Source organism: Numenius arquata, chromosome 1 (genome assembly GCF_964106895.1).
Source record: "Numenius arquata chromosome 1, bNumArq3.hap1.1, whole genome shotgun sequence".
Taxonomy (NCBI): Eukaryota; Metazoa; Chordata; class Aves; order Charadriiformes; family Scolopacidae; genus Numenius; species Numenius arquata.
The window spans coordinates 125,996,763-126,020,192 of record NC_133576.1 but is presented as its reverse complement, the minus strand read 5'-3'; the positions used below and the strand labels follow the sequence as shown (position 1 = coordinate 126,020,192).

At 38.2% G+C, this 23,430-nt stretch overlaps 2 protein-coding genes across 2 annotated transcripts; both read right to left on the bottom strand.

Annotated features, from left to right (window-relative positions):
* Positions 1–1,604: 1,604 nt before the first annotated feature.
* On the bottom strand, positions 1,605–9,291 carry LOC141471815 (matrix metalloproteinase-27-like). The gene is made up of 10 exons (XM_074158535.1): positions 9,066–9,291; positions 8,467–8,705; positions 7,678–7,826; positions 7,452–7,580; positions 5,268–5,429; positions 4,974–5,097; positions 4,131–4,261; positions 3,750–3,909; positions 2,205–2,308; positions 1,605–1,996 (listed from the first exon to the last, which is right to left on the bottom strand). The coding sequence occupies exons 1-10, from the start codon at positions 9,225–9,227 to the stop codon at positions 1,896–1,898; spliced, it is 1,461 nt and encodes a 486-aa protein (XP_074014636.1). The 5' UTR covers positions 9,228–9,291; the 3' UTR covers positions 1,605–1,895.
* A 5,935-nt stretch (positions 9,292–15,226) lies between these two features.
* On the bottom strand, positions 15,227–22,027 carry LOC141472133 (interstitial collagenase-like). Its single transcript, XM_074158969.1, has 10 exons — positions 21,923–22,027; positions 20,664–20,908; positions 20,224–20,372; positions 20,008–20,133; positions 19,124–19,285; positions 18,639–18,756; positions 17,842–17,975; positions 16,667–16,826; positions 15,544–15,644; positions 15,227–15,327 (listed from the first exon to the last, which is right to left on the bottom strand). The coding sequence occupies exons 1-10, from the start codon at positions 22,025–22,027 to the stop codon at positions 15,227–15,229; spliced, it is 1,401 nt and encodes a 466-aa protein (XP_074015070.1).
* Positions 22,028–23,430: the final 1,403 nt, after the last annotated feature.

Here is a 23,430-nt window from a genome sequence, read left to right as displayed (position 1 = left end):
TTTCTACACAGCCATCAGTTGAATTGAATGCTGGTGAAGAGTTTCAGGAGGCTGGAAGTACAGAAATAGGTAAGGAAGCATGTTCCTTATGCGTACCTACACATCTCCAGCATGTTCTGCTCTTGTCTCGTGGGATATCATGATCACTCCACAGGCAGTGGCAATCCAAGCAGGTTCCTTCAAACAACTTTGTCACTGGCTTATGGTGATATAAAAAGCTGCTGGTGTATCTTGCCAAAAAGTGAACATCAGAGACTAAAAAAGTAGGATGTATGTCTACTTTGGATCACATAAATAATGAAAGATACCCAGAAAAAAAAGGTTAATTTAACTGAACTTTAGCTGTCTGAAAGTTAGCTGCTCTAAGCTAGTTGGCTAGCCTTCTTCTGCAAAGAGATGTTTTCTCCAGGGGCTGAAGGTACTGGTTTGCCTCAGCACAGTCTTTGGATGAGATAAGATGAGATGAGATGAGATGAGATGAGACGAGACGAGACGAGACGAGATGAGTAATGTTGTGGAAAACTTCTCACTCTTCTTTCAGTACAGGGATCTTCCCTAACTCATGTAGCGTAGATAGGTAGGCAGACAGGAAGCTAAAGTTAAGTCACATGAATCTCACTGAAACGTCTACCGTTTCACCCCACTTTAAGTTTAGGGATCTAGAGTGTGATGGTGTTCACCACAGTTAGTTTTGTAGATCTGCATATATGAGCCTCTGTTTTTGTGTTCTTGGTGCAACCACGCCTGTGGGGTTCTCATAGCAATAGCAGCACCATAACGGTACTCCCACTGTTTGCACCCAACCAGGTAGGTAAGGTTCAGGTTGGGATCATTGCCTTCTTGTATCTGGTACTGTGAAAGGACGTAGCAAAAGGAAACTTTTTACTCAAACATACAACAGGTGTGTAGAACAGCCAGATATATGAGAACTAGGGAGCAGGCGGACAAGCCAACACTAACGAGACCATGTTCTCAGATATACCCAGCCGTGCACGCAGTATGGCTGGCCATTTGGCAGTGTATTCTGGGCCTGTTTCCGGAATTAAATGTAAAGGAAATACTTGGAGAGGATATGGCTGTGACTTTATAGATTTTGCCTGATTTTGTGAGGAGTTTGCTCTGTGTGCAATGGCAGCATGTAATAAATCTCAGACATATGTGCACTTGAAGCACATACTTTGTGGTAGGGGAGCAAAGCTTGTGTTTTGCAATGTAAAAGAATCCATTTCTTGCATGGGACAGGGCTGATTTTTGAAGGATGTCACACATAGATTCACAAAAAATGGCTGCTGATGAAATGCTAATTGTGACACTGGAAAGAAAGATGAGGATGAGATAATGTATTTAGATGGGAGGGTGATTTTGATGGCAAAATAATGATATGATGTGAAAGGGACAAGGTTGCAAAAGTCAAAGAGCAGGAGAAGAAGACAAGAGAGAGAACAGAAAAACAAGTGATTAACGAAAAACCTCGTTCTTGAAGATGTTTGGAGAGAAAAAAAGCAAAATGCAAACATCGCTTGTTGGAAGGATGTTACCATATTAACGTGAAGTCTTTCACAACTCAGAAATGTCGAACGCATTCAACAGATGAAGCAGAAAATAGCTGACATCAATCTAAAGATGTTTATTGCCGAAATATTTGAAAACCCATCTGGAGTATAAAATAATAAATTATGTTGGACATTTTGCACTTAATCAGGGGAAAAATGCGGTTTCGTTCTGGCCTTTTGAGATATAATTAGAGCTGATGCTGATTTATTAAAATAGTAGATATATATGAAAACTAGTCCTGTTGCCTCTTCTGTATAGTAGTGTATATATGAACAACCTTTGAGAAACGTAGAATGATTTTTTTTTTTGACATTTGCTGTGTGTAAGAAAGTTTAATGGTATTAACAGTTAAACCAGCTGTTACTCTTTATTTCGCGGATAACTTTTTTAGCAGTAGGGTCGAATTCCCACTGCTTCGATCCATGGAAGAAGTAGAAGAATCCTGGAAGTGAAAAAGTAAAGCACTGTGTTATGGCTACAAAAAGTAGCTTCATTCTGATAATGTGGGGAACATCATCTTTGTACACAAAGGAGAGCATGTCTTCAGTTCTATCTTTTGCAGGATACAGCAATAATGACATTCATCATAACTCCAGAACTTATGTTCTTTACCAATAAACTGATTTTACTTAAAAGCTCATTTCATTTACCTTTCTGTTGGAAAACAGCATCAACTTTCTGGTTAATTCCTGGAAAGTCATAGGCTGTCTGTCTAGGATAACCCTTCTCCATGGTCTGGGTGTTTTCGTCATACCTAAATCATATGAAGGGAGACGTGCAATTTTAGAGAGTTTAGACATCAGTTCTGCAAAGAATTAAGCAGCTGCTGAAAGGTGTCCACCACCTGTAGTTCGACTGATTTCACTGGGGTTACAGAGAGTAAAGTTATCTACTCGCACAAACATCTGCAGGATTCTGGCCATTGCGTTTTCCATAAGGTGGCTACTTGTTTGCTGATAAAGGCAGGCACAGCTCCAAAGAAGCATCTGGAGTGAGGCAAACTGAAGGAAGACCCACATTTTTGACAGCAGGGATGCGATTGACCTCCTCTAATGACAGCAGTGTGACAGGCAACGCATGGAAACTGGCCAGGTTGATTTCCACTATAGCAAGTGCAAGTTTTTTGCATTAATTTTAAACTCCTTTTAGACTTTTATATAATATTGTACATTGTCCTCTACCAGCGGACAGATTTAGTTGGAGGAAAGGAAGCTGACTTATTTCTAATACAATCAGGCTGTTCTTAATTGAGCCAGGTCAATTTTCATAAGATGGAGCCGGATTTGCGGGCTGAAAGAAGGACCTAAAAGGTTCTTGAAGATTTGAGGAACCCTCTCAGGAAATAAGCAAGCAAACAAACAAGCCCTTGTTTTACTTCTCCTTGGATACAAGAAAGATTTTTTACAGGGGCATGAGACTGAGAGGATAAATTACTAGATAAGAAATCCGTGCTGTGGTTTTCTTACATGCCCTTGTCTTGTGACCAAGGCAGTAAAATAGCAATGCAAAATATTGTAATTACTCTTTCCAAAAATATCAAAAACAAAGCTCAGGAAACAACATGCAGCTGATAATCCAGCTGACACTCTTATGTCTCCCTGCGGAACCCCACAATTAGTCACGATAAAGTCTCTTTGACCCCTGCATGCTCCTGGTTGCCAGCAGAAGGCCTTTGCAGCAGTTGTCCTTGCACACAGGAGGAATCCACCAGCTTCCCGAAGCTGACTTTTTGCTTCTGGTTGCCTGGTGTTTGGGTCTCAGGAATCACTCATGCCAGCTTGGCACAAGATTTAAAAGAAGCATGTTGCAAATCCAGTGTTAACCAGCCAAAGAAAGGAAAACGGACTATCATTTCTATTTCTCTAATAGAGGTAAAATAATCCAGGATTTTTCAGAAATCAGAGTAATTCTGCACAAGCCATCCCAGCCAGCCTTCTTCTGAAGTATGTTAGCTTTCAGATCTTTATTTTCTAGAGATACTTTTGTCTATTGTATTTGTAAAAATTCTCTATATGCTGGATTTTTTTTCATCTTCCAGGCATAATGCATCAAAATGCGTCCACATCTGAATGCCCACTTCAGGATACCCTTCAGCTCTAAAAAGTCAAAGCTATATTCTCCTCCCTGTACAGGAGTCAACTGCATCCAGATTATATTGGAGTCAATCCTAAAAAACATTTGTCAATTTTTCTTACCTCCAGTATTTGTCACCTATGAAAAAGTCTGTCTTCCCTGTATTTTTATTACAAACAGCTGCATCAATTTTCTTGACACCTTTAGGGAAGCCCAGTGTGTTGATATTCTTTGGATAACCAAACAACACCTGGTATCCGCTGATAACCCAGAATTTATTGCCTGATAAAAAAAAAAATAAAAAATTTAGTTTCACCAGTGATTTTGAGACAGTAAAAGAAAAAATGCACTCCCTTAATGTAGATTGTAGAAAAGCTACATGAAATGTTTTAAGTTTTTTTTTATTCATTTGAAAAGTGAATTTTATGTATGTATCGCTTCTTTCCTCCATCTTCCCACAAAATTAAAGGTAAGAAAAATTTAAAGAAAATATCATACTTTACCTTTGAAAAATAGGATCTGATCTTTCATGTTCTCATACGCAGCTTGAATACCAGATGGTAGCATTGGCCAGAAGGTAGAAATTAATTCAAGTTCAACTTCTGAATTATCAGGATAGACTCGCCGTAAGTGTCTGATTTAAATATGAAACAGCTTTTGTAGTAAATAATAAACCACAGATATTTCTATATATGCACAAGAATGTAAACCACATTGTGATTTACAAGATCTTTCTTGTCAGTGGAGCTACCTGGGTTGATGTGTCAGAAAGGAAAACACTCCCTGTGGTGGGAACTGAGGCTTTTTTTATTCTGGCTTCTTTTTGGAAGTACCCTTTTCGTTGGTACTGATTGATTAATGGCATCAGCTACAAGTAGCTGAAAAATTCTGGTTGTTCCTGTACCACATAATAAGAGAGTTACAGAGTCCCAGATGAGCCTGACTGTAAGTTATTCTCTGTATACCTGGATATCTGGATTTGGGCTTCCATAGGTGATTGGAGGAGAGATTGGTCAAACTATATGGTAAAAAACACTAATTTCTTAGGAAACGGTTGCAGCATTTATTCATGTTACTGCTTGGTGTGACCAAGCAGTTACATTTGGGCGTAAAGCTTTATTGGGACTAAAATGTTTTCTTTAAAAAAATGAAGCATGTTTTTCCTGGGGATCCTGAAAAATACTAGTATAATTCATATCTACTAATAGTTTTGTTTCCATGAACTGAATTCTATCCATTTGTCTCATTATAAATCCCATAATCATGCAAACCACTGAAGTATTCAGTCTTTGTAGAATTAATGAAAAAATATAACTCACAGAGACAAATGTCCTATCAATATTTACCTGCCCTTTAGAAAAATGACTTCTCGTCGGAGTGTAGTTACAGCATCAAAAGACATCTGGGAGCCACAGATTTTAGGTGAGGTAGGGGTGGCTGGTCTTTTATCTGGGGCATTTGGTTGAGATCCTAAGGGGGATATTTTAGAAAGGATACAACAAAATTGTAGAAACACTGAGGTTTTTCACATATAAATGCATTTTTGACATTATGAGAACACAATGATTTTTAATGGTGAAACTTTGTGAAAGACATTATTTCTCTCTTGTTTACTTTTTTTAAGCATGGATTTTACTCACCATAAATGGACTGAATGCCACTTATATCATCTGGAGAGAGGGGGAATTCACTGGGGCTGACGTAGGCATAATTGGGGAACATCAAGGCTGTCTGATCATTAGAATGGGAGAGTCCCAGGGCATGGCCAACCTCATGAGCAGCAACGAGGAACAAGTTGAACCCTTAAAAAATGGATAACGAGATCAATCTAATTTTGGTCCGCAAATGGCTGATACACTATGAACACAGCAGGGCTAACTGCTCAGTGACAGTTTTCATACAATATATTGAAATTCACTACAGTAAGCATATTAATATCTAGTAAACACATAGTAAAAATAGATTATGTATAGGATAAGGTTGTCCTCTTCCCCTACAAGAAGGGTGTGACTTTTGGCCCTCTTTCCTGCTGTTCTTTCTGTTAGCTACTGAAAGTATGTGTGTGGCATGAGTAGATGTCTGGGGGTGAGTGTGGGTGCAGCTCTGAGGAATGTCCTGGCAGGGTTTCCTGGCTGAGCTAGAACAGATTAGATAGTGAGTCAAATCAAACTAACGGCTCTCTGGGTCAAGGATAAGACGATGCACTCTGTGCTCACTTGAAGTATCAAAGTGTCACTCTGTGTGTCACCTTCCCTCCTATAAACCTGAGAAAGAAAGATGAGGTCATGAATAGAGAAGGAAAAACAAAATGTTAACAGAGTGATTTAACTTCTTACCATTAGGGCTTTCAAGTGTATGGGTTCTTTATAGCCTTGTTAATAAAATATCTGTTTACTATATTATGCTTATGCATGATTATTTCCAGTGAAATATGTTAACACAGTAAATACATAAAAATGGGATTTCCTTCAACATGCATCCCTCCAAGTAACACGCCTTTCTGAATTAGGCAAGAACAATCATCTGTCCTGCAGACCAAGAGGCAGCAATATCAACAGACTTAGTGAAGGTCACAAGTCTGTGGCAGAGCAGAGGGCTGGTCATCGATTGCCCAAGAAAGGCTGGCTGAAGCCAAGATTTCCATTTCTCAAAAAAACAAACAAAGCTTCAGTTTTTCCACATGTATTTCCCGTCCTCCCCTCTCATGAGTTCTCCGAGCTCTCCAACAAGTTTTGCAATGCCTAGTCGCTGGAGCTGTGCTGTTGAGGAACAGCAGCAAAACTGGGGTGGACCCATTCAGTCTCAATATGGGGAAAACATTACATTTTATTAGCATGACATGTCCACCCCTCATCCTTCATTTTCTTTCCGCCACAGTAAACCCATGTCTCTCTGCCTTGTGCAGTGCTCTTACAGCACCTTCTTGTTAGCTCCATGCTTTTCCTGCAGTGTGACCTCGATTCTCCTACTGCAGTTGTCCTCTGCAGTTTTCCATCACAAAAACTGAATTGGAAAAGGATCTAACATACAACAGGGTAATGTGCCTTTGTACTGATGGATCTGTCAGAGGTCGCATATGTATGGCCAGCCTGCGGGCTGAGGGGAGCAGACAGGTACCAGCTACATGATACAGCACTTGGTGTTCCACTCTTTACTGGCCTGGTGGCATACATCTGTAATCAGCTCTACACACTGCCCGTGGGTGGCCTGAACAGCATGTTCAGACTCCTGGCTGCTGCCAGGGAACTGAAATTGCTTGGAGAACACTTTCATGTATAAGCCTATCCTAGCTTGAGTGCAGAGTAGAGCTATAACAGCCTATAGCTGGAACTATCTTGATACTATTAATGAAGACTCTTCATTATGACTGGTGGCTGTAATGGTTTTTAGGTGGTTGGAATGTCCTTTGAGGGCTGCTGCAAGGCAGGTTTTGCTTCCTCTGCAGTGTGTGGCAGTGCCAGGCTTGGTGCCAGTGTGTGCACCAGAAGGGAAAAATGGGATAGCTTTTATAACGGGTTGTAAAACTCTGGTGGACATGGGCTCTACCAACCCCCAGGTAAGAGTGGCTTTTGTCTGTAGCATCTGTATCTGAAAAGGGTTGTCCCCTTGGAATCCTCACCAGTGTCAAATAAGAACTAGAGTAGATCAGGCTGATTTTACATCAGTGTCATTGTAAGTATCCAAGTTGGAGGATGGCCTGTAATATCCTCAAACTGCTCTTATGGTTAATACTGTGTTTCATCTCAGTCTATTCCTTCATCTAAATAAAATCAGAAAGGAATTTACCCAGATGCATAACACTTCTGAAACCTTTCTTCACCTACCAACTGAGCCTGTAGTCCAATCTTCATCCTCATCGAAGTGCACGTCACCACCAAAACCATTGCCAGGTGGAAAGGCATGAGCAAGGACACCGAGGGGGCCATCAAAATAACGAGGGCAATGTCCATGAGCTAAATAATACGATGTTGAAACAACATTGAGTTTATGTCATGATTATTGGAAAATCTTTAAATTAATCTTGCCATTGGCATGCAGTCAGCGTATTACCTTTGGTCCCAAAAGCAATCATTATATCTGCTATTCCCTCATGAATACGAGTGAAAATCAGTGGGGTGACAGTGCTCCACACTTTAAATGCCTTCTGGATTGCTTTATCCACATCCTCTGTGCTCATATCTGGTGTGTAGTTCACAATTCTGCAGTTATGGGGGTTCAAGTAACAATACTTAGTGTTTGCAGAAAAAAAATCTCTGAAATTGTTAAGATGGCATATAAGAAGCATGGTGTATATATATATGTTCCATGTTGAGATGGTATATAGGAGGTGTATAAGAAGCAATTTAACTTGTAATCCAATAGCTCCCAAGAATCATCTTGGACTGGGTTTGAGGAATATGATAACTGTCCAACATGTCTTTTTCATAATAACTGTGTACATGGTATCAGTTTTTCTCAAAATGGCCCTTAGCCAGGACATCATCTGTTGAGCATGAGGAAAATCATCTCCTCAGATTTCTGTGAATACTAAACTGTTGGTCTTAGCAAATTTTGAAGATAAGGGGGCTTGTACAGGGTGCAATGGATATTCTTGTTTGGCTCACAGAATATTTGTCAGGAGTGACATAAGACAGGCAAAATACTATGGTTTACTCAGAAAATGTAAAACACCCAGCTTGACTCAGAAATTCCTCTTAGGAATATGCATAGCTAACAGCTGGGGAAAGAGAAACTTTTTTGTATTCCCAACTGGAAATGATTGCCATAGAAGTTATATAACAAATGTGGATATCCACAGAACCAAAATTTAAACTCAAAAAGTAATCATCGAAATACTACCTGTATGTCAGCTTGTTTTTTTTCCATCCTGGCAGAGTAACACCATAGAGACCCACATCAGGAACTCCACACCTGGGTTGCTTCATCATTTCCAGCGTTTCAGTGTCTGGTTTTCCAGTTACTTTCAAACCAAAAAATTGTTGCATTTTCCTAAGTTTTTCAGCTGTGGATTCAGCATTTATTTTCCATCCAAGTTGATTTGGATCTGTCTCAACAGCATAGAATTTATTTAAATAGTCCTAGTGAAAAAATAAAGCAAACACATTTCACATTTTGGTCTGATTCTTAAACAAATACCTTAGGACTGATATTCTTTGTGTACTTTGCTGACAAAACCATCTGCCTGTCATTTTGGAGCACAACAGATGTTTTCCCGAGGATCGTAGCTAAACAGAAACAGACCACATTGTCCCGGACTCTTATTTACTTGACTTTTCCAGTTTGTACAGATTTATCCTACTTTAGTAAAGTTTGGGCAACAGAGTTATGTGCAATAGCGTTGCCTCAGAAAGACAGCAAAATTCTGTATAGCTGGAACATGCAGATTACATCTAAAAAGAGAGGACTCAATAGATCTTAGATATGGATAATGTGGTTACCTGTACAAGCTTTGCATCTTCTTCTTTGTTGTCTGTCTCTGAGTGGACGGGAAGAGCGTTAGAAAATGCTGCACACATGAAAAGCAGAAATGAAAGATCCTTCATTCTTAATCTCGTCTCTGTCCTGGCAGGAGAGCAATCTGCTTTCTGCTCCGTGTGCATCCTCTCTTATGTCCCAGTTCATACGGTTATGGGGTGCTTTGTAGAGTCAGCTGTAGACTGACTCAGAGTTTATTGTGTTCTCCACACGTCCTATAACGCTGTGCTGGCTGACACAATAAAACTTAATTAAACCCATCCGATTTCACAGGCGTCTGAAGTCAGTTAGTATTTGAATACTCCTAAGATCCTTGGCTACCATTTCAAAACTGGCACTCAATTTTACACTGAATTTTAACAAACTTGAGCAATTTCGCTCCAGATGAAATGGCAGACAAACGCAACACCTTTTAAGTTTTCCCAATCCAGCTGTATGAAATGGGGCCACTAAACGAACAGGAACTCTCAACCATTCTCAGCCTGCAAAATGGGTGTCGTGCACCAGATATGAATCCCATCCAAAAAAATTAAAACTTTGGGAGAAAGTGCTGTAAGTAGAAAGTTTTCTTTCTAAATTTATCCATAAAGTGAGACTGGGTGTTTTGGAAAATAGATGAAAACCCCAAATCACTTCCTACCTCTTCCCTGCAGCTCTTCAAAATTGTTTCCTTTAAATTATACGGATACAATCCAGGATGTACTTAAACAAAAAAGATTTTACCCTATAAATCCAGCCTAAACAATGTGAATAATCTCTGGCTGCATTTATCTAATCTATGTATCTATTTATCTATCTATCTATCTATCTATCTATCATCTATGTATCTGCCATTTTATCATGAAAGGTTTCTTCATTTTAACCACGTTAGCCACAGAGGATATGATTATTTCCTGTCTTGAGTAATTCAGCATAAAGGAAGTTTCAAGAGTCACACAAGCTGTGACAAATTATGGGATTCCACCCTGTGCTGGCCAAGCACCTTCCCCTTGCACTGGTAGCAATGGGACCTGCAGGTGCTCAGCACCTCAAAGGAGCTTTGACAGCATGTACTCAACATTTACAAGACAGTTGTAAGCAATACCCCCATGTCAGACTGTGGCTTTTTCAGGAAATCTTTGCTTCCGTGTTTTTGGCTTTTTTGCTGTCACTTGCAGCCAACTTTTCTCCAGTTGGAGGTGTTAATGACGAATTTTTTAGCCCAAATTTCACAATGTAGCCTTGGTAGTTAAACTTGTTTGTTAATGGCATTTCTCAGCTACCATAAAAAAAACCAAACCACCAAAGAAACCCACAAACACAAGCAACAAAAAATCCCTTCCCTTAATTTGTTTTTTTTTATCATTGTATTGTAAGGTAAGAGACCCTGGATCCCACTCAGTTCTGTACCTGAGGTACAAACTGTGACAACAAATTTTCTGAGATGGGGAGATTGGCTGAACTGATACTGGAAATGACATGTGTGTTCATCCAGAAGTGCAGAATGTCTTTTTTGAGATATGTCTTGTTTTCAAATGGATATATTTGTCTGTCTCAAAGGTTTCAAAGCTAGAAGAAGTGATCATGGTGCTATCATCTGATTATGTACATGGCACAGGTCACAAAAGACAAACCCCTGTTCAGTGGCTTTTGCACCAAGCATATTTTCAAATTGCACTAGAACACCTTTTAGTAAAACTTGCTTTGGCTGATATGAATTTTATTTTGTAAAAAATCAAGGCAGCACTATGGGAAGACTTGATATGAGCTGGGAGAAGTGGTTATCTTTTTTCCCACTGTGGTTGGCCATCCAGTCCCCATGGCTGCCTGCTGTGTAGAAGTGGAAGGATAGAGACAATGACAGGAGCCAGGTTAAGATGAATTGCACCTAACTTTATACATTTATTAGTAAAGCATTCTTCTGTAGAAAATTGACAACTGCATATATCTGGAGAGTGATTCAATAGCTGTCTTGGAATAGGATGAACTGGCCTCTATAGGTGCTCTCTCTGTCTTTATTGAATGTAGAGAGGCTTAAACAATTAATTTAGGCTACATTTCTAGCTTAAGCCAACAGCTCAAGCTACATTAGGGTTTATTCAGAAGACATTTGAGTGACAGATGATGGAGGCCTATGTCACTCAAAGCATTTTTAGGGTTTTGCAACTTGACCACCTACACAACACAGCATCCAGTTCCCACTGCTCATGGGAGAGCACGTTTTTTTCGCAAGCAATGTTTCACAAATATGCCCAGAGCTGGCCTTGAGGTCTGGGAAAGAAGAAGTTGTATAAGCAGCTGCTGGTTATGGTTTCCTAACGCTTATCTTTGACATTGGTTAGGGTTGCTGGTTTACCTCGTGACTTCTTTTCTTTTCCTAGAAATGGTTTTACCCAAACTGCGGTAATGTGACCTATGTTTTAACCCAGAAAAGTCACTGCCTGTCCTTATCAAAGTGACTCTACACAGAGCTTCACAGGAATCATCAATATTGCTGCATCATGGTGATCCTAACACAATACCAGCAAGGATTCATCTTTCTTAAGTGTTCACAACATAGGTGTCTGCACATGAGCTAACTATGTAAGCTTGCATTATATCAACAGAAATCTAACCAATATAATTCACATGGCATCTAGAGAGCATTTCATCTGACCGCATGTAGGAGATAAGCTTAGGATGATTTGTACAGCTCTCAGGACCTTACCAAACATTTTGACCAATACCATTGACTATGGCAGGAGCATAAGCCTGAGATCACATGAAAACACTTAGGATGCAATTAAGCTGCCTAAACAGTGATTTGTTGTGCTTTTGAGACGGTCTAGTGAATATGAGACATTGACACAGGCCTGGTGGCTGTGATCCAGGACCTAGAGAAGATGTGTGGCTTCTAGACTATGTGGCCGCAACTGGCCAGCAGGTGAAGGGAGGTGATTCTACCTCTCTACTCTGCCCTGGTGAGACTCCACCTTGAATACTGCATCTAGCTCTGGAGGCCTCAGCATAAGAAAGACACAGACCTGTTGGAACAAGTCCAGAGGAGGGCCACAAAAATGATCAGAGGAATAGAGCACCTCTCCTCTGAAGACAGGCTGAGAGAGTTGTGATTGCTTAGCCTGGAGAAGAGAAGGCTCCAGGGAGACCTTGTTGTGGCCTTTCAGTACTTAAAGGGGGCCTAAAGGAAAGATGAGGACAAACTTTTTAGCAAGGCCTGTTGTGATAGGACGAGGGTTAGTGGCTTTAAACTAAAGGAGGGTAGATTCAGACTAGATATAAGGAAGAAATTTTTTTACCATGAGGTTGCTAAAACAGTGGAACAGGTTGCCCAGAGAGGTGGCAAATGCCCCATCCCTGGAAACATTCAAGGTCAGGCTGAACAGGGCTCTGAACAACCTGATCTAGTTGATGTCCCCACTCATTGCAGGGGGAATTGGACTAGATGACCTTAAAAGGCCCCTTCCAACTCAAATTATTCTATGATTCTAGACTGGTAGTTGGAGGCCAACTGAAAATCTACAGGCACCTTGATGGCATTAGGTATCTGTTCAGGCAGCTGAGTTGAGCGATGACTTTGCAGGCTCAGTCCTACCATAGAGTCAACAAAGCTGAATCACTACTCAGCTTGAGTGAAAAACACGAGACAATGGCATATGGTTCAAATAAGGTATTTGACCCTTAGGAAACCTTTAGAAAGACTGCAGACTGTTGGGGCAGGATTCAACCACCTGAACATAGGTGCCTAGAGACAGTGTAGGTTCTGTGGAGCTTTGGGAAGTGCTGGTCTCCGAGAAGTTCTGTTTCATACCCGCATGGGTGACTTGGATACCCTACAGAAGCTCAAGTGCACTAAGCACATGTTTAGGGAATTTGACTCCTACCTGGTCAAATCTGTCTCAGTTAATAATAATATGGGCTATGACTACACAGAAAAACAGTAACCAGATACTGGTTGTAGGGTACTCCACCATGGTGCAGTAATTAGCAAATAGGACTGTAAACTTATTAAAGGGAGTAAGAAAATGGCAGGTGATTGTGTGGACTGAGCTGTAAACAACACCTAAGTACTGAAAGTGGTGCTTGTGCCTGCAGGAAGGCAAGAGCTGCAGGCATCAGATGTGCCTTCCTCAGGCAAAAGAAATATTCACTCACATAAGAACAGGGAATATTTCTTGCAAAGAAATCATTTAATTTTAAGCTCTCGGTCTTCCTGCTCAAGGGATATCTACAAAACAAATTTCAGAAAAATGTGCCTGGTAACTGAAAACCAGAACTTCACGGGATACCAGAAAGCATGGACTAAAAATATGCCATTATAAACTTTATCCTCTCTTTAACTTCTTCATCTTCATGGTTTGTAAATCACCCTTTATCTCTCTCTTTCCTCCAAAACGTCATTGTCTCCTTACCCCTTGTCTCCCATTTAATATTGTGTCTGCCCCATGAGTACCTACTACTTTTTTTCTTCTAGAGAGGATTAGTGTTTTGCTCTACATCTGAGGAGAAGTTCTGGCATTGTCTTGAGATCTTCTGCTTCTACTTCATATTTTAAGGGTACGTGTCCCTAATTTTTATTTTTTAATATACAATTGGTCTAGTAATAAATACTATCTTTCCCTATAAATCTTGTGTTATGTTTGTAGACCATCTCTGCTAAAACAACACAATGAATTTAGATTTATATACTTCTAAAACAATTTTTTATTTAATTATCATTGATGGTTCAGTAGCACTGGCTTACGCAAGAAAATAAGATTAAATAGCATTGCTACTAAGATTTCGAATTAAAGAATCAACATATAAGTCACCTTGTGAGAACAGGATTCACATAAATTAACTTCTTTGTTAAAGCCTTTGATTTATTGTAATTTAATTTAATTTTTATTATTTTATAATATTTTTAGGGGGTTATAAAGAATAGAATATATTCAAGTTAATTTGCAATTATACAGTTTCTTATCTTTTAATAGTATTTAGACTAATTTTTACTCCTGAATGTAATAAACATAAGAACTACCAAATCTGTTCTTTATTATGAAGGATATAATTTAGCAGGCTTCTAAAACGACAACAAAGTAGTGAAAAAAATTGAATGGATATGTTTTTATAAGGTTATACATTCTTTTCTCAAAATACAATTACTTCTATTATAGTAACCTGAAACCTTTCTCTGAAGTATGTTGGATAATACAGATGTTTTATGAGAAAATACATTTTGTCATGGTTATATGCCTTCTTATGTTATCAGCTGAGTTACAGAGATTAAAGAGAAAGTGGATAACCCTTCAAACATCATTTTAGTTGAAGATATTTGAAAAAAATTGCAGTTAAGCTGGAAGTTAAGCTGTCTTTTTCATGAACTTTTTTGTAGCAGATATATTTTTGGCCCAGAATTTTCATTCTTTAAGCAAACTTGTTTGTCCTTTAACCTACTGAAATTAGGAAGGATTTACTAACTGCTGGAGTAGTAGGCACTTGAAACAGCCTTGAATTAAGAGGTTTATTTGTCTGTTATATGATGTGGCTACCTATGATAGCAAGGGACTGTTTTTACTGATCTCACGCGTTCTTCTAATCTACATTTCCAGGTTTGAATCAAGGTCCTAAACCCAAAAGCATGAGAAACAACCTCACCTACACTTGCAAAGATATATGCCCTGGAGGGAAGGCTAAGAGTGGAAGCTGGGGAAAGAGGAACAGAGAGTGGAAGTATGATTTATAGACTGATGTTATCGAGCCCCAACTGATCTAACTACTCAGAGGATTTTCACCAAGGCTTGAGTGGGGTGGTGGAGTTCAGAACCAGCTGGCTGCTCCTTTCTCTGGCTTTGGGAAAAAAATCTGATGTTTCATGCCAAAATACATTTTTTAGTGTTTGGAATACAGACTTGGCTCTTGAGTATTAATGCAAACAGGACATCAAGGCACAATGGTACGACAAGCATTATTTATTAGGAAACTTTAACGTAGCTGGTGATTTTTTTTTTTTTTATGATAAATTATATAAATGTATTTGTTTTACAATAAATAAGTATTAAGATTATACTCCCACAGAATCTGGGCACAAATCCATTCTGACCTTATAGTCATGAAATACTGAAAAATTCAGCACATAAAAACATACAGTATGCATAAAACATTGCAATTAGCAATTAAACCAGCTGGTGCTCTTCATTTGTCTGACAATCTGTTTGGCACGAGGATCAAACTGGAACTGAGTTGTTCCATGGAAGAAGTAGACATAGCCTAGAAATAAAATTCAATACAATTATATTTCGTATGTGACTTTTTTTCACTATTTTGGAAAAAAAATCCATGTATACTTGCTATTTTTCATTTCCATCTCATTAAGGTTAATAACAGGTTTTTGAAAACAAATGCTTCTATCTACAGAAGCCCAAGTATTCTATCTGCAGAACAACCCAAATACAGAAATTCAGATTAAAAGTGTGTTTTACTTACCATCTTTCTGGAAAGCAGCATCAACTCTGCCAATTTTTCCAAAGTCAGAGACTATTTTCCTGGGATAACCATGATCCATGGATTTTTTATTTTCGTCATATCTTAACACAAGAAACATCATTAAAATTTTTGAGGAAGCAGTCAATGTTTTGAAAGTCCAAAGCACATTCCTACACATATGCAACTTTACCGTTACTAAGAAATTTTATAAAGATTAGCCAAAGTAACTTTATGATTCTTCCTATTTTGTATTAAGGTTCTCACAGCATGGATGTTTTGAGATTCAAAACTTCTGCATTTGGTTAAGTTTGTAACAAAGCTCTCGAGGACCTTGGGAATGCATCCCAGGAATATAGTAACACTTTTCTGGCCTGTCCAGAGCCTTGGCCATCACTTGCACATAAAGTGAATTTCTATTTCAAGGCACTGGGTATGTAGTTCAGTATAAAAGTAAAACATGAAGCTTGGGAGCAGAAGATGGTAGCACAGTACTGAAACATACTTGTATTAGTGTTAACCATGTGCTTCTTAAACAAAATTACTCTCTGAAAGTTTTCGTGAGCCACACTTATGTTATAAATATGACCCGCTGTACAACTGGAGAATATTTATAGTTTGTTCACATAGAAATTCAATTACAACACTTTTTATTAGAGGTTCATTTTCACTGAATTACACTGAATTTTTTTTTTAGAGTTGGAAGGGACCATATAGATCATCCAGTCCAACTCCCCTGCTGAAGCAGGATTGCTTAGAGAATGAGAGATTTTGTTTGAGATGTGAAAGAAAAGTGGACACTATCACAAAGTTGCACAGAAAAACAGCATTGCTGTGGAGAAAAAGTGAGTAATTGACATGAAAAATCTCTCTCTTATTGGGCAAATGTTTCATTCAGTTGCAACTACATTCCTGCTACGGGAATCTAATGAATGAGAAAAAAATCCTATTGAAAAGTTGACATTTCCTAACGAATGCTTAAAATTTTTGAACTACCAGAGAATCCTGGTTAAATTTCTGGAATATACCTGGTTTAACCATCATTGCATTTGAATTTTATAGTATTACATCAGTCCTCGTGTACAAGTGAAAATGCGCCTTCTGCTAAATGAACATTAAATCTTACCTCCAGTATCTGTCAGCTATAAAGAAGTATGTTTTTCCTGTAGTTTCATCACTGTAAGCTGCATTAACTCTTTTAACAGTCTTTGGGAACCCCAAACGACGGATTTGTTTAGGATAGCCAGGTGCAATGTCATATCCCTTGAGAATCCAATATTTATCCTCTGAAAAATATAAGCGCATTTCATTTGTTTTTGATATTTATAAACAACATTTAGTAGCACACAATGTGTCTTAGTTATCAATATTATTCCTTTCAGTTTATTACTTTAGAAAATGGTGCTAATTCTTACACTGGGACTACACCACGAAGAAAGCCAAAGCGCCTTTTGTTTTTATGAGTAAAACGTGAGAATCATAAGGTGTATGGATAGCATTTTTCCCAGATTTTTTTTCAAATTAATTTATTTGTCTGAGTAACCACTTGGGGTTGGCTGGAGGTTGATGAGTTTATCTGCTGACATTGGATTGGGATATTAGGTTGATTAAATTCCTGTAATATGCTAATTGATTATAGAGCCATATAATATTTTGAAAACTAGACAATGTGCATTAGATTAAGGTATTAAGAAAGGCATATGCCTAATCAAAATTCTTTGGTTATTTTAGATGCAATGAACATATTCATATACGGTAATATATCACGTACTGTAATATATGCATAATGAAGTTATTTGAGACATTTAAAGAAAAGAACTGATTGTTTTTACAGTGAAGGATTTTCCTCTCACAGTATGCTTTTCTACTAATGTTTCTTTTGGGGTTTTTTTTTGGTGTTTGTTTGTTTGTTTTTTAAAAAATCACAAAATACTAATAAGTATGTCAGTAACAGTAGTGTACAAATGCCTGTATTTGTGAACTGAATTCAGCTAAAATCCTTGTACCTAAAGCAAAATGCTGTTACCTGAAAAGAGGATGTGAAGAAGGGAAGCTATTTTCCTGTCTTGTTTTTCAGAGCATTAACTGTAACAGATGGGCAAGTTTTCAGGGTTACAACCTCTGGAGATCCCTTACAGCATTATAACTCTGTGATGCTCTGGTTTAATTATTTGTGGGTTTGTAAGAACCTCAGTTTCACTGGTCTTCCTTAAAAAGCACTTTGACCTCTGTAATTGCATAGTTTGTAAAGAAGCAGGGAGTAACTGGTCAGAAAACGTAGAGAATTTCAGATTCCATTACCTTTAAAAAGTAAAACTTCATCCCTCTCAACATTTTCATAAGCAGCTTGAATTCCTGATGGTAACTTTGGCCAGAACAGTGAGATAAAATTGAGCTCTGTCTCTGCCCTTTCAGGATGTTTGCGCAGCATGTATCTGGTTTAAATAAAATATATATATTAAAATAGTTCCACTCCTAGCATAAGTGCAAAACAATTCCTACATCTCCTGGAGTATAACAGGAGGAAGATGGCTGTAAGTGCCTCCATCCATTGAATGTAAAGGAAGCCTAGAGTGACTGCACTCTTAACTTTAGCACCTGTTACATGCCAAAAACCAGGCAAGAGGAACATATGCCCTTCAATTTCTCTGTAAGACAGGCAGGCTGAGAGTTGGCTTCATAACCACTGAAAAGACATCTTTCTACATAAAAGTGCTTTCAATTCTGCCCCTGCTCTTGTATTGAGCAGTAGCAGAAGTTACAGAGTGGGACCCATGGACACATTGCTAAGGGATATACAAATGTTCATGTTTTGCCATTAGTTGAATCGAGTTCAGAGACAAGTCTGTTGCAGCAGTGGCCAGAGCAGCAGAATACTTGGAAAACAACCTTCAAGCCCTCGTCTCCTTCACTGCTCTTGTCAACTAGGGCTCTTGGGATTAATGATTTGAGAACTCTCACTTGTGTAAATACATGGTGATTTTCCAGTGCTTGTCTTTGTTCCACATTCCCAAAGGACAGTTTTCCCACATGGATTATAGATTTTTTAAAACCACTGAACACTTCAAAGAGATAATATATATTCTTATTGTTGTTACCTGCCCTTGAAGAATATTGTTTCTCCACGTAGGGTAGTAATAGCATCAAATGTCAAATTTGGATCACAGGCTTGTGGAGTTACGGGTCCCACTGGCTGCACAGCAGCATCAGACTGTCCTATAGGAAGAATATTTTATTTTTTAGTATGGAGAAATATAAAGACAGTGTTCGGAAGGTCTCTGAGGACACCAAGACCCTTCTTTACAAAGAATGAGGAGGCATATGGTTTTAAACTAAGGGTTTGACACTAAAAACAGACTTTTAATGCTGATAAAACTGGTTGTATTCATCTTTTCCAAAATTAGGTTTTTACAGAACTGGACTTCAGATGAGGTTAGCTTCCAGAAATTTTCTCTCTTGTTATCTATCGTTCAGCAACAATCAAACTTTTAATTTTGGTGGAATAAGCATATTTTAAATATGTTTTTATTACTGTTTACCAGCCTCCCAAGTAGAAATATTAAATAAAAATATTTTTTCTTACCATAGATAGCTTGAATGCCATCAATGTCATCCTGAGGAAGAAGAAATTCATTGGGGTCCGTGTAGGAGTAAGTTGGATACATCAGTGCTCCAGGATCATTTGAATGAGACAGCCCCAGTGAATGGCCAAGCTCATGGGCAATAACAATGAACAAATTGTAGCCTGTAGGATAAAAATCACATGAAACAAAAGGTAAAATCCATTTCAGTATTCAGCACAGTTGACTAAATGGGAAATACTTATGCATCCTCCCACAACACACTACAAGTACAGGAGAGACTGTAAGTAATGCTATCAACATTACAACTCAAAAATATTGTAACAGAAGAGCTTTATGAGTAATTAAAGAATGTCCAGCCTTAACTGTGGTCTCCTTGTCCTTTCTCTAGTGTCCTTGTGTTTTAAACACAAATCCTCTTTCTTCTGCTATCACATAGACTGCTCAGATCAAGGATCATGCCAATGATGAGTGGAGGCTCAGTGATCCAACAGAAAAAAACCTCCGAAACAAAAAGAGATGCCAGTTTTGATGATACTTGAATACCCTAGTTAGCACCAAACTTTGAAGTGCTATGTTAAGAAAGATAAAGGATTTGACTTGAGAAGTGCACCGCCAGATCTTCCTGTATCCAAGTTTTAGGTTTCATCTGAACAAAAAAAATATTTTTAAGTACTGACTTGGTTGCCACTATAAACCACTATGACCTAAAAAATCTTTTTTCTGAGAATTGATTCCTACAAACGAACAAAAAAAAGAGCAAAGCAATATAAAAGGACAAGTTCTGTCACTTTTTGCCTGTAATCAGGCTCATGAACTAAACATCAAAAGAGCACAGATTGTATGAGCTAAAACTGTATAAATGGATCCAGTTACAAGTCCTTACCTCTTCCATTTTTTGACCAGGCTTCCTCCTCATCAAGATGCACATCTCCACCAATACCTTCACCAGGCTGGAAAGCATGAGCCAGCTGCCCATTGGGGCCATCAAAAGGAGAGTTGTCACGATGGTCTAAAAAGAAGAGGGAAAAAATCAGTTAGAATCCTAAATTATCTCTATGATTACAGATGGTTGTTTAATAGGTAAAGATATCAATGTTACCTCTATAAGCAAAAGAGATCATTATATCTGCTTCTTTGTCCTCAACCTTTTGGAATGTCAATGGCGTCACATTGCTCCATACACTGAGGGCTTTTCGGATTGCTTCATCTACATCCACTTGTCTCATCTTTGGGGTATAATTCAAAATCCTTCAAGGCAAAGCCAACACTTTGTTGTTATATTGTTAGGAACACAACATTTTAACTGAAAAATAATAACTTGTGCAAAAGTCAGAAATCTTAGACATATCTTTCATCAATGAAAATTTTTAATGACTTCATTTTAGATACTGCCTTATAGAGTGTCTGTCTTCTTCCAGAAATCAGTTAATCACTCTGGATGTCCATATAAGGCATTATTGTGGCATATTACTTACTTCAGATGCCCCAAATTTGGGATGCTACATTTACATTTTTTTGAACCAGATTAGGAAAGGTTACCTGTATGTCAGATTTTTTCTTTTCCATTTGGGATTTCCTGCTGTGAATACATATTGCCCTACATCAGGTATACCACATCTGGGTTTTTTCATCATCTCCAAAGTCTCAAGATTAGGTTTCCCCGTCACTTCTAGTCCGAAGAATGCCTGCATTTCCTTGAGCTTTTCAGCAAGGGGGTTTTCATCCTTATTTCTTAAATGAGGCTGGTGATCCCTTTGAAGATTGTAGAAATTCTGTAGATAACTCTGAACCAGATTTTAAAAAAAGAAGAGCATTGTGGAATATCAGTATTGTCTTCAGTCCCACTTAAATTTTCTAAGTAATCTTGAACTATTCCCATATTGACATGCCCTGTGTTTACCAGGAGCAAGAACAGCTTATTTTCCCCAGGACTTGGTGTGAAGAGTCACATATAACTTACAGGTTTCATATAGTTTTTTAAATTTCTTGTTTCACTGATGTAATATATAAAGAAATGTCTTTAAAATCTAATATTTAATATTAATAATTAATTCCCCATTGTTTATGGTGCCCAATTACTCTACCAGCAAAACTTATGAGAAAGCTTGTAACTGGTCTCATTCAAGGAAATAGAGATTAGCAGTGAGACTCCACACAGACAGGACTCCCAACAAAGCAGGTGACTACTACGAAAGAGTCAGCACTTGTCAAATCATGCCATTTACTTTTAGTTATGAAATACAATATTAGGAACTGAGGTCTTCCTACTAAATTTCAACAACTTTGTCTCCAATAAGTAGTTGTGTTGTAATAGTGTTGTGTCTATGTAAGTGTTGTATTTCTATAACAGTCCCTTTTTTTCCCAAAGTATTCCATAAAAAAAACATTCAGCAAAATGTTGAAATACATGCCTGCTTCAAGCAAGTTTCCTCCCTTATGTTACTGAGACCAGTCATATCACAAGTTTCAAAGCACCTTCTGAAATGCAAATTGTTGCCGAGTTTGACTATTTCTGCACAGCCACAGAGCCTTACTGCTAGAACTCATGCTTTGGCAGTGTTGTTATTATTTTACTGACAACATCAGAAGTGAATTTATGCAATATTCAAGTTACTTTTGGGTAAATAAGTTCTACATAATTTTCACATATTTTCTAGATTGATAGGAAAAGCTTTCTCTGGAAACTGCAAAACGGTACATCTTCAATTTCAAACCATACTCTGTAAAAATAATTGCAACTATAGTTAACTCTCAGACTATCTTATGTTTCACTTAGAAATGCATTGAAAATTACTTACCTCTACAAGCTGTAGGGTTTTTCCTTCATCTTCTGCTTCTGGAGCCACAGGAAAAGCAGAGGAGATGGACACATATAGCAACAGGAGAAGCAGAAGAGTCTTCATCCTTGTCTAAGGCTGTCTGCCTCAGTTTGACTCTTGAGTTATTGAACACACTTCTCAGCTTCGTTTATATAGTAAATCTGTAAATGTCTGACTCATGCTGTATAATATCCTCTGATTAGTAGAAATGATACATAACAGTTTCATCATCAGGTAGTGATGTAGTGTGTTTAACTAATGTTACTGTCCTTATTTTGCCTGAGTCTTCTGTTTTAGGCAATTTTCTAGTGTGTTTAGTAAATAAGGAAATGGTTTTCAGGTAAAATGTGGAGCTACATTTCATAGTTTTTTTTTGACTCATGAATTTAGACTACTTATGTCACAAGGTCTTGACAAACTGAAGAAATAATAGGAAGTAACATCTAACAGTAACATAATATATCATAATGAATAACATTATGCTATATATATGATACATACATTTTAATATTTTACAAAACATAGCATATTATGTAATAATATGTATTAATATGTAATAATAAAATATATGTAATAATGTAATAATAAAATATAAAAGACCGTACAAAGAACTGATCTATCTAGGAATAATCAACATCATAACTCCAGGAGGACCATCATCAGCTAACTAAGAGTTCTATCTAAACCAATCTCATGATGCTAGCAAAGCTGAGTGTTAAAATGATTCAACATTTTTTGACTGATATTAACAAAAATCAGTCATGTTACTGGAATGTACAAACTGGGTTCCCATATGTTTGGTAAGTAAATAATGTCTATGCTCTTGCCAGCACAGATCTCAGCTGCAATAGCATGTTTGGATCCAGGCAGAGTGCTGAGCTCTGGTCAGAAAGACTCCATGAAGTCCAACAGGAATTTTTGTGAATCTGGAAAAGGAAAATTAAAGTAACTATTTTGTGACTCTGTGTTCACTGTTTCATGGAAGGAAGAGTGAGGGGAGCCATGATAAATACTGTTAAATATATGAAACATTTTTTCTAAAAGGCAAGCAGTGACCGTTCTCCAAGACTCTAGAACAGTCTTAAACAACAGGGATTAAGTTTAGACATGAGACTTGGGATTCACTGAATTTCACTGAATTTCACTGAATTTTTTTTTAGAGTTGGAAGGGACCATATAGATCATCTAGTCCAACTCCCCTGCTGAAGCAGGATTGCTTAGAGAATGCTACTCAGGACTGCATCCAAGCGGGTCTTGAAAATCTCCAAAGAAGGGGACTCCACAACCTCCCTGGGCAGCCTGTTCCACGGCTCTGTCACCCTCACCGTGAAGAAATTCTTTCTCATATTCGAGTGGAACATCCTATGTTCCAACTTGTGCCCGTTGCCCCTTGTCCTCTCACTGGCAACCACTGAAAAGAGTCTGGCTCCCTCCTCCTTCAACCCACCCTTGAGATACTTATAGGCATTAATAAGGTCTCCCCTCAG

Excerpts from the sequence above, each read along its gene's own strand:
- LOC141471815 (XM_074158535.1), bottom strand. The coding sequence starts at position 9,227 with ATGCACACGGAGCAGAAAGCAGATTGCTCTCCTGCCAGGACAGAGACG. Across the intron at positions 7,827-8,466 it reads AAAAACAAGCTGACATACAG|AATTGTGAACTACACACCAG; the intron begins GTAGTATTTCGA and ends CCATAACTGCAG. Across the intron at positions 2,309-3,749 it reads ATAGGTGACAAATACTGGAG|GTATGACGAAAACACCCAGA; the intron begins GTAAGAAAAATT and ends CATATGATTTAG.
- LOC141472133 (XM_074158969.1), bottom strand. The coding sequence starts at position 22,027 with ATGAAGACTCTTCTGCTTCTCCTGTTGCTATATGTGTCCATCTCCTCT. Across the intron at positions 20,134-20,223 it reads GATCTCTTTTGCTTATAGAG|ACCATCGTGACAACTCTCCT; the intron begins GTAACATTGATA and ends TCTTCTTTTTAG. Across the intron at positions 17,976-18,638 it reads ACAATATTCTTCAAGGGCAG|ATACATGCTGCGCAAACATC; the intron begins GTAACAACAATA and ends TATTTAAACCAG.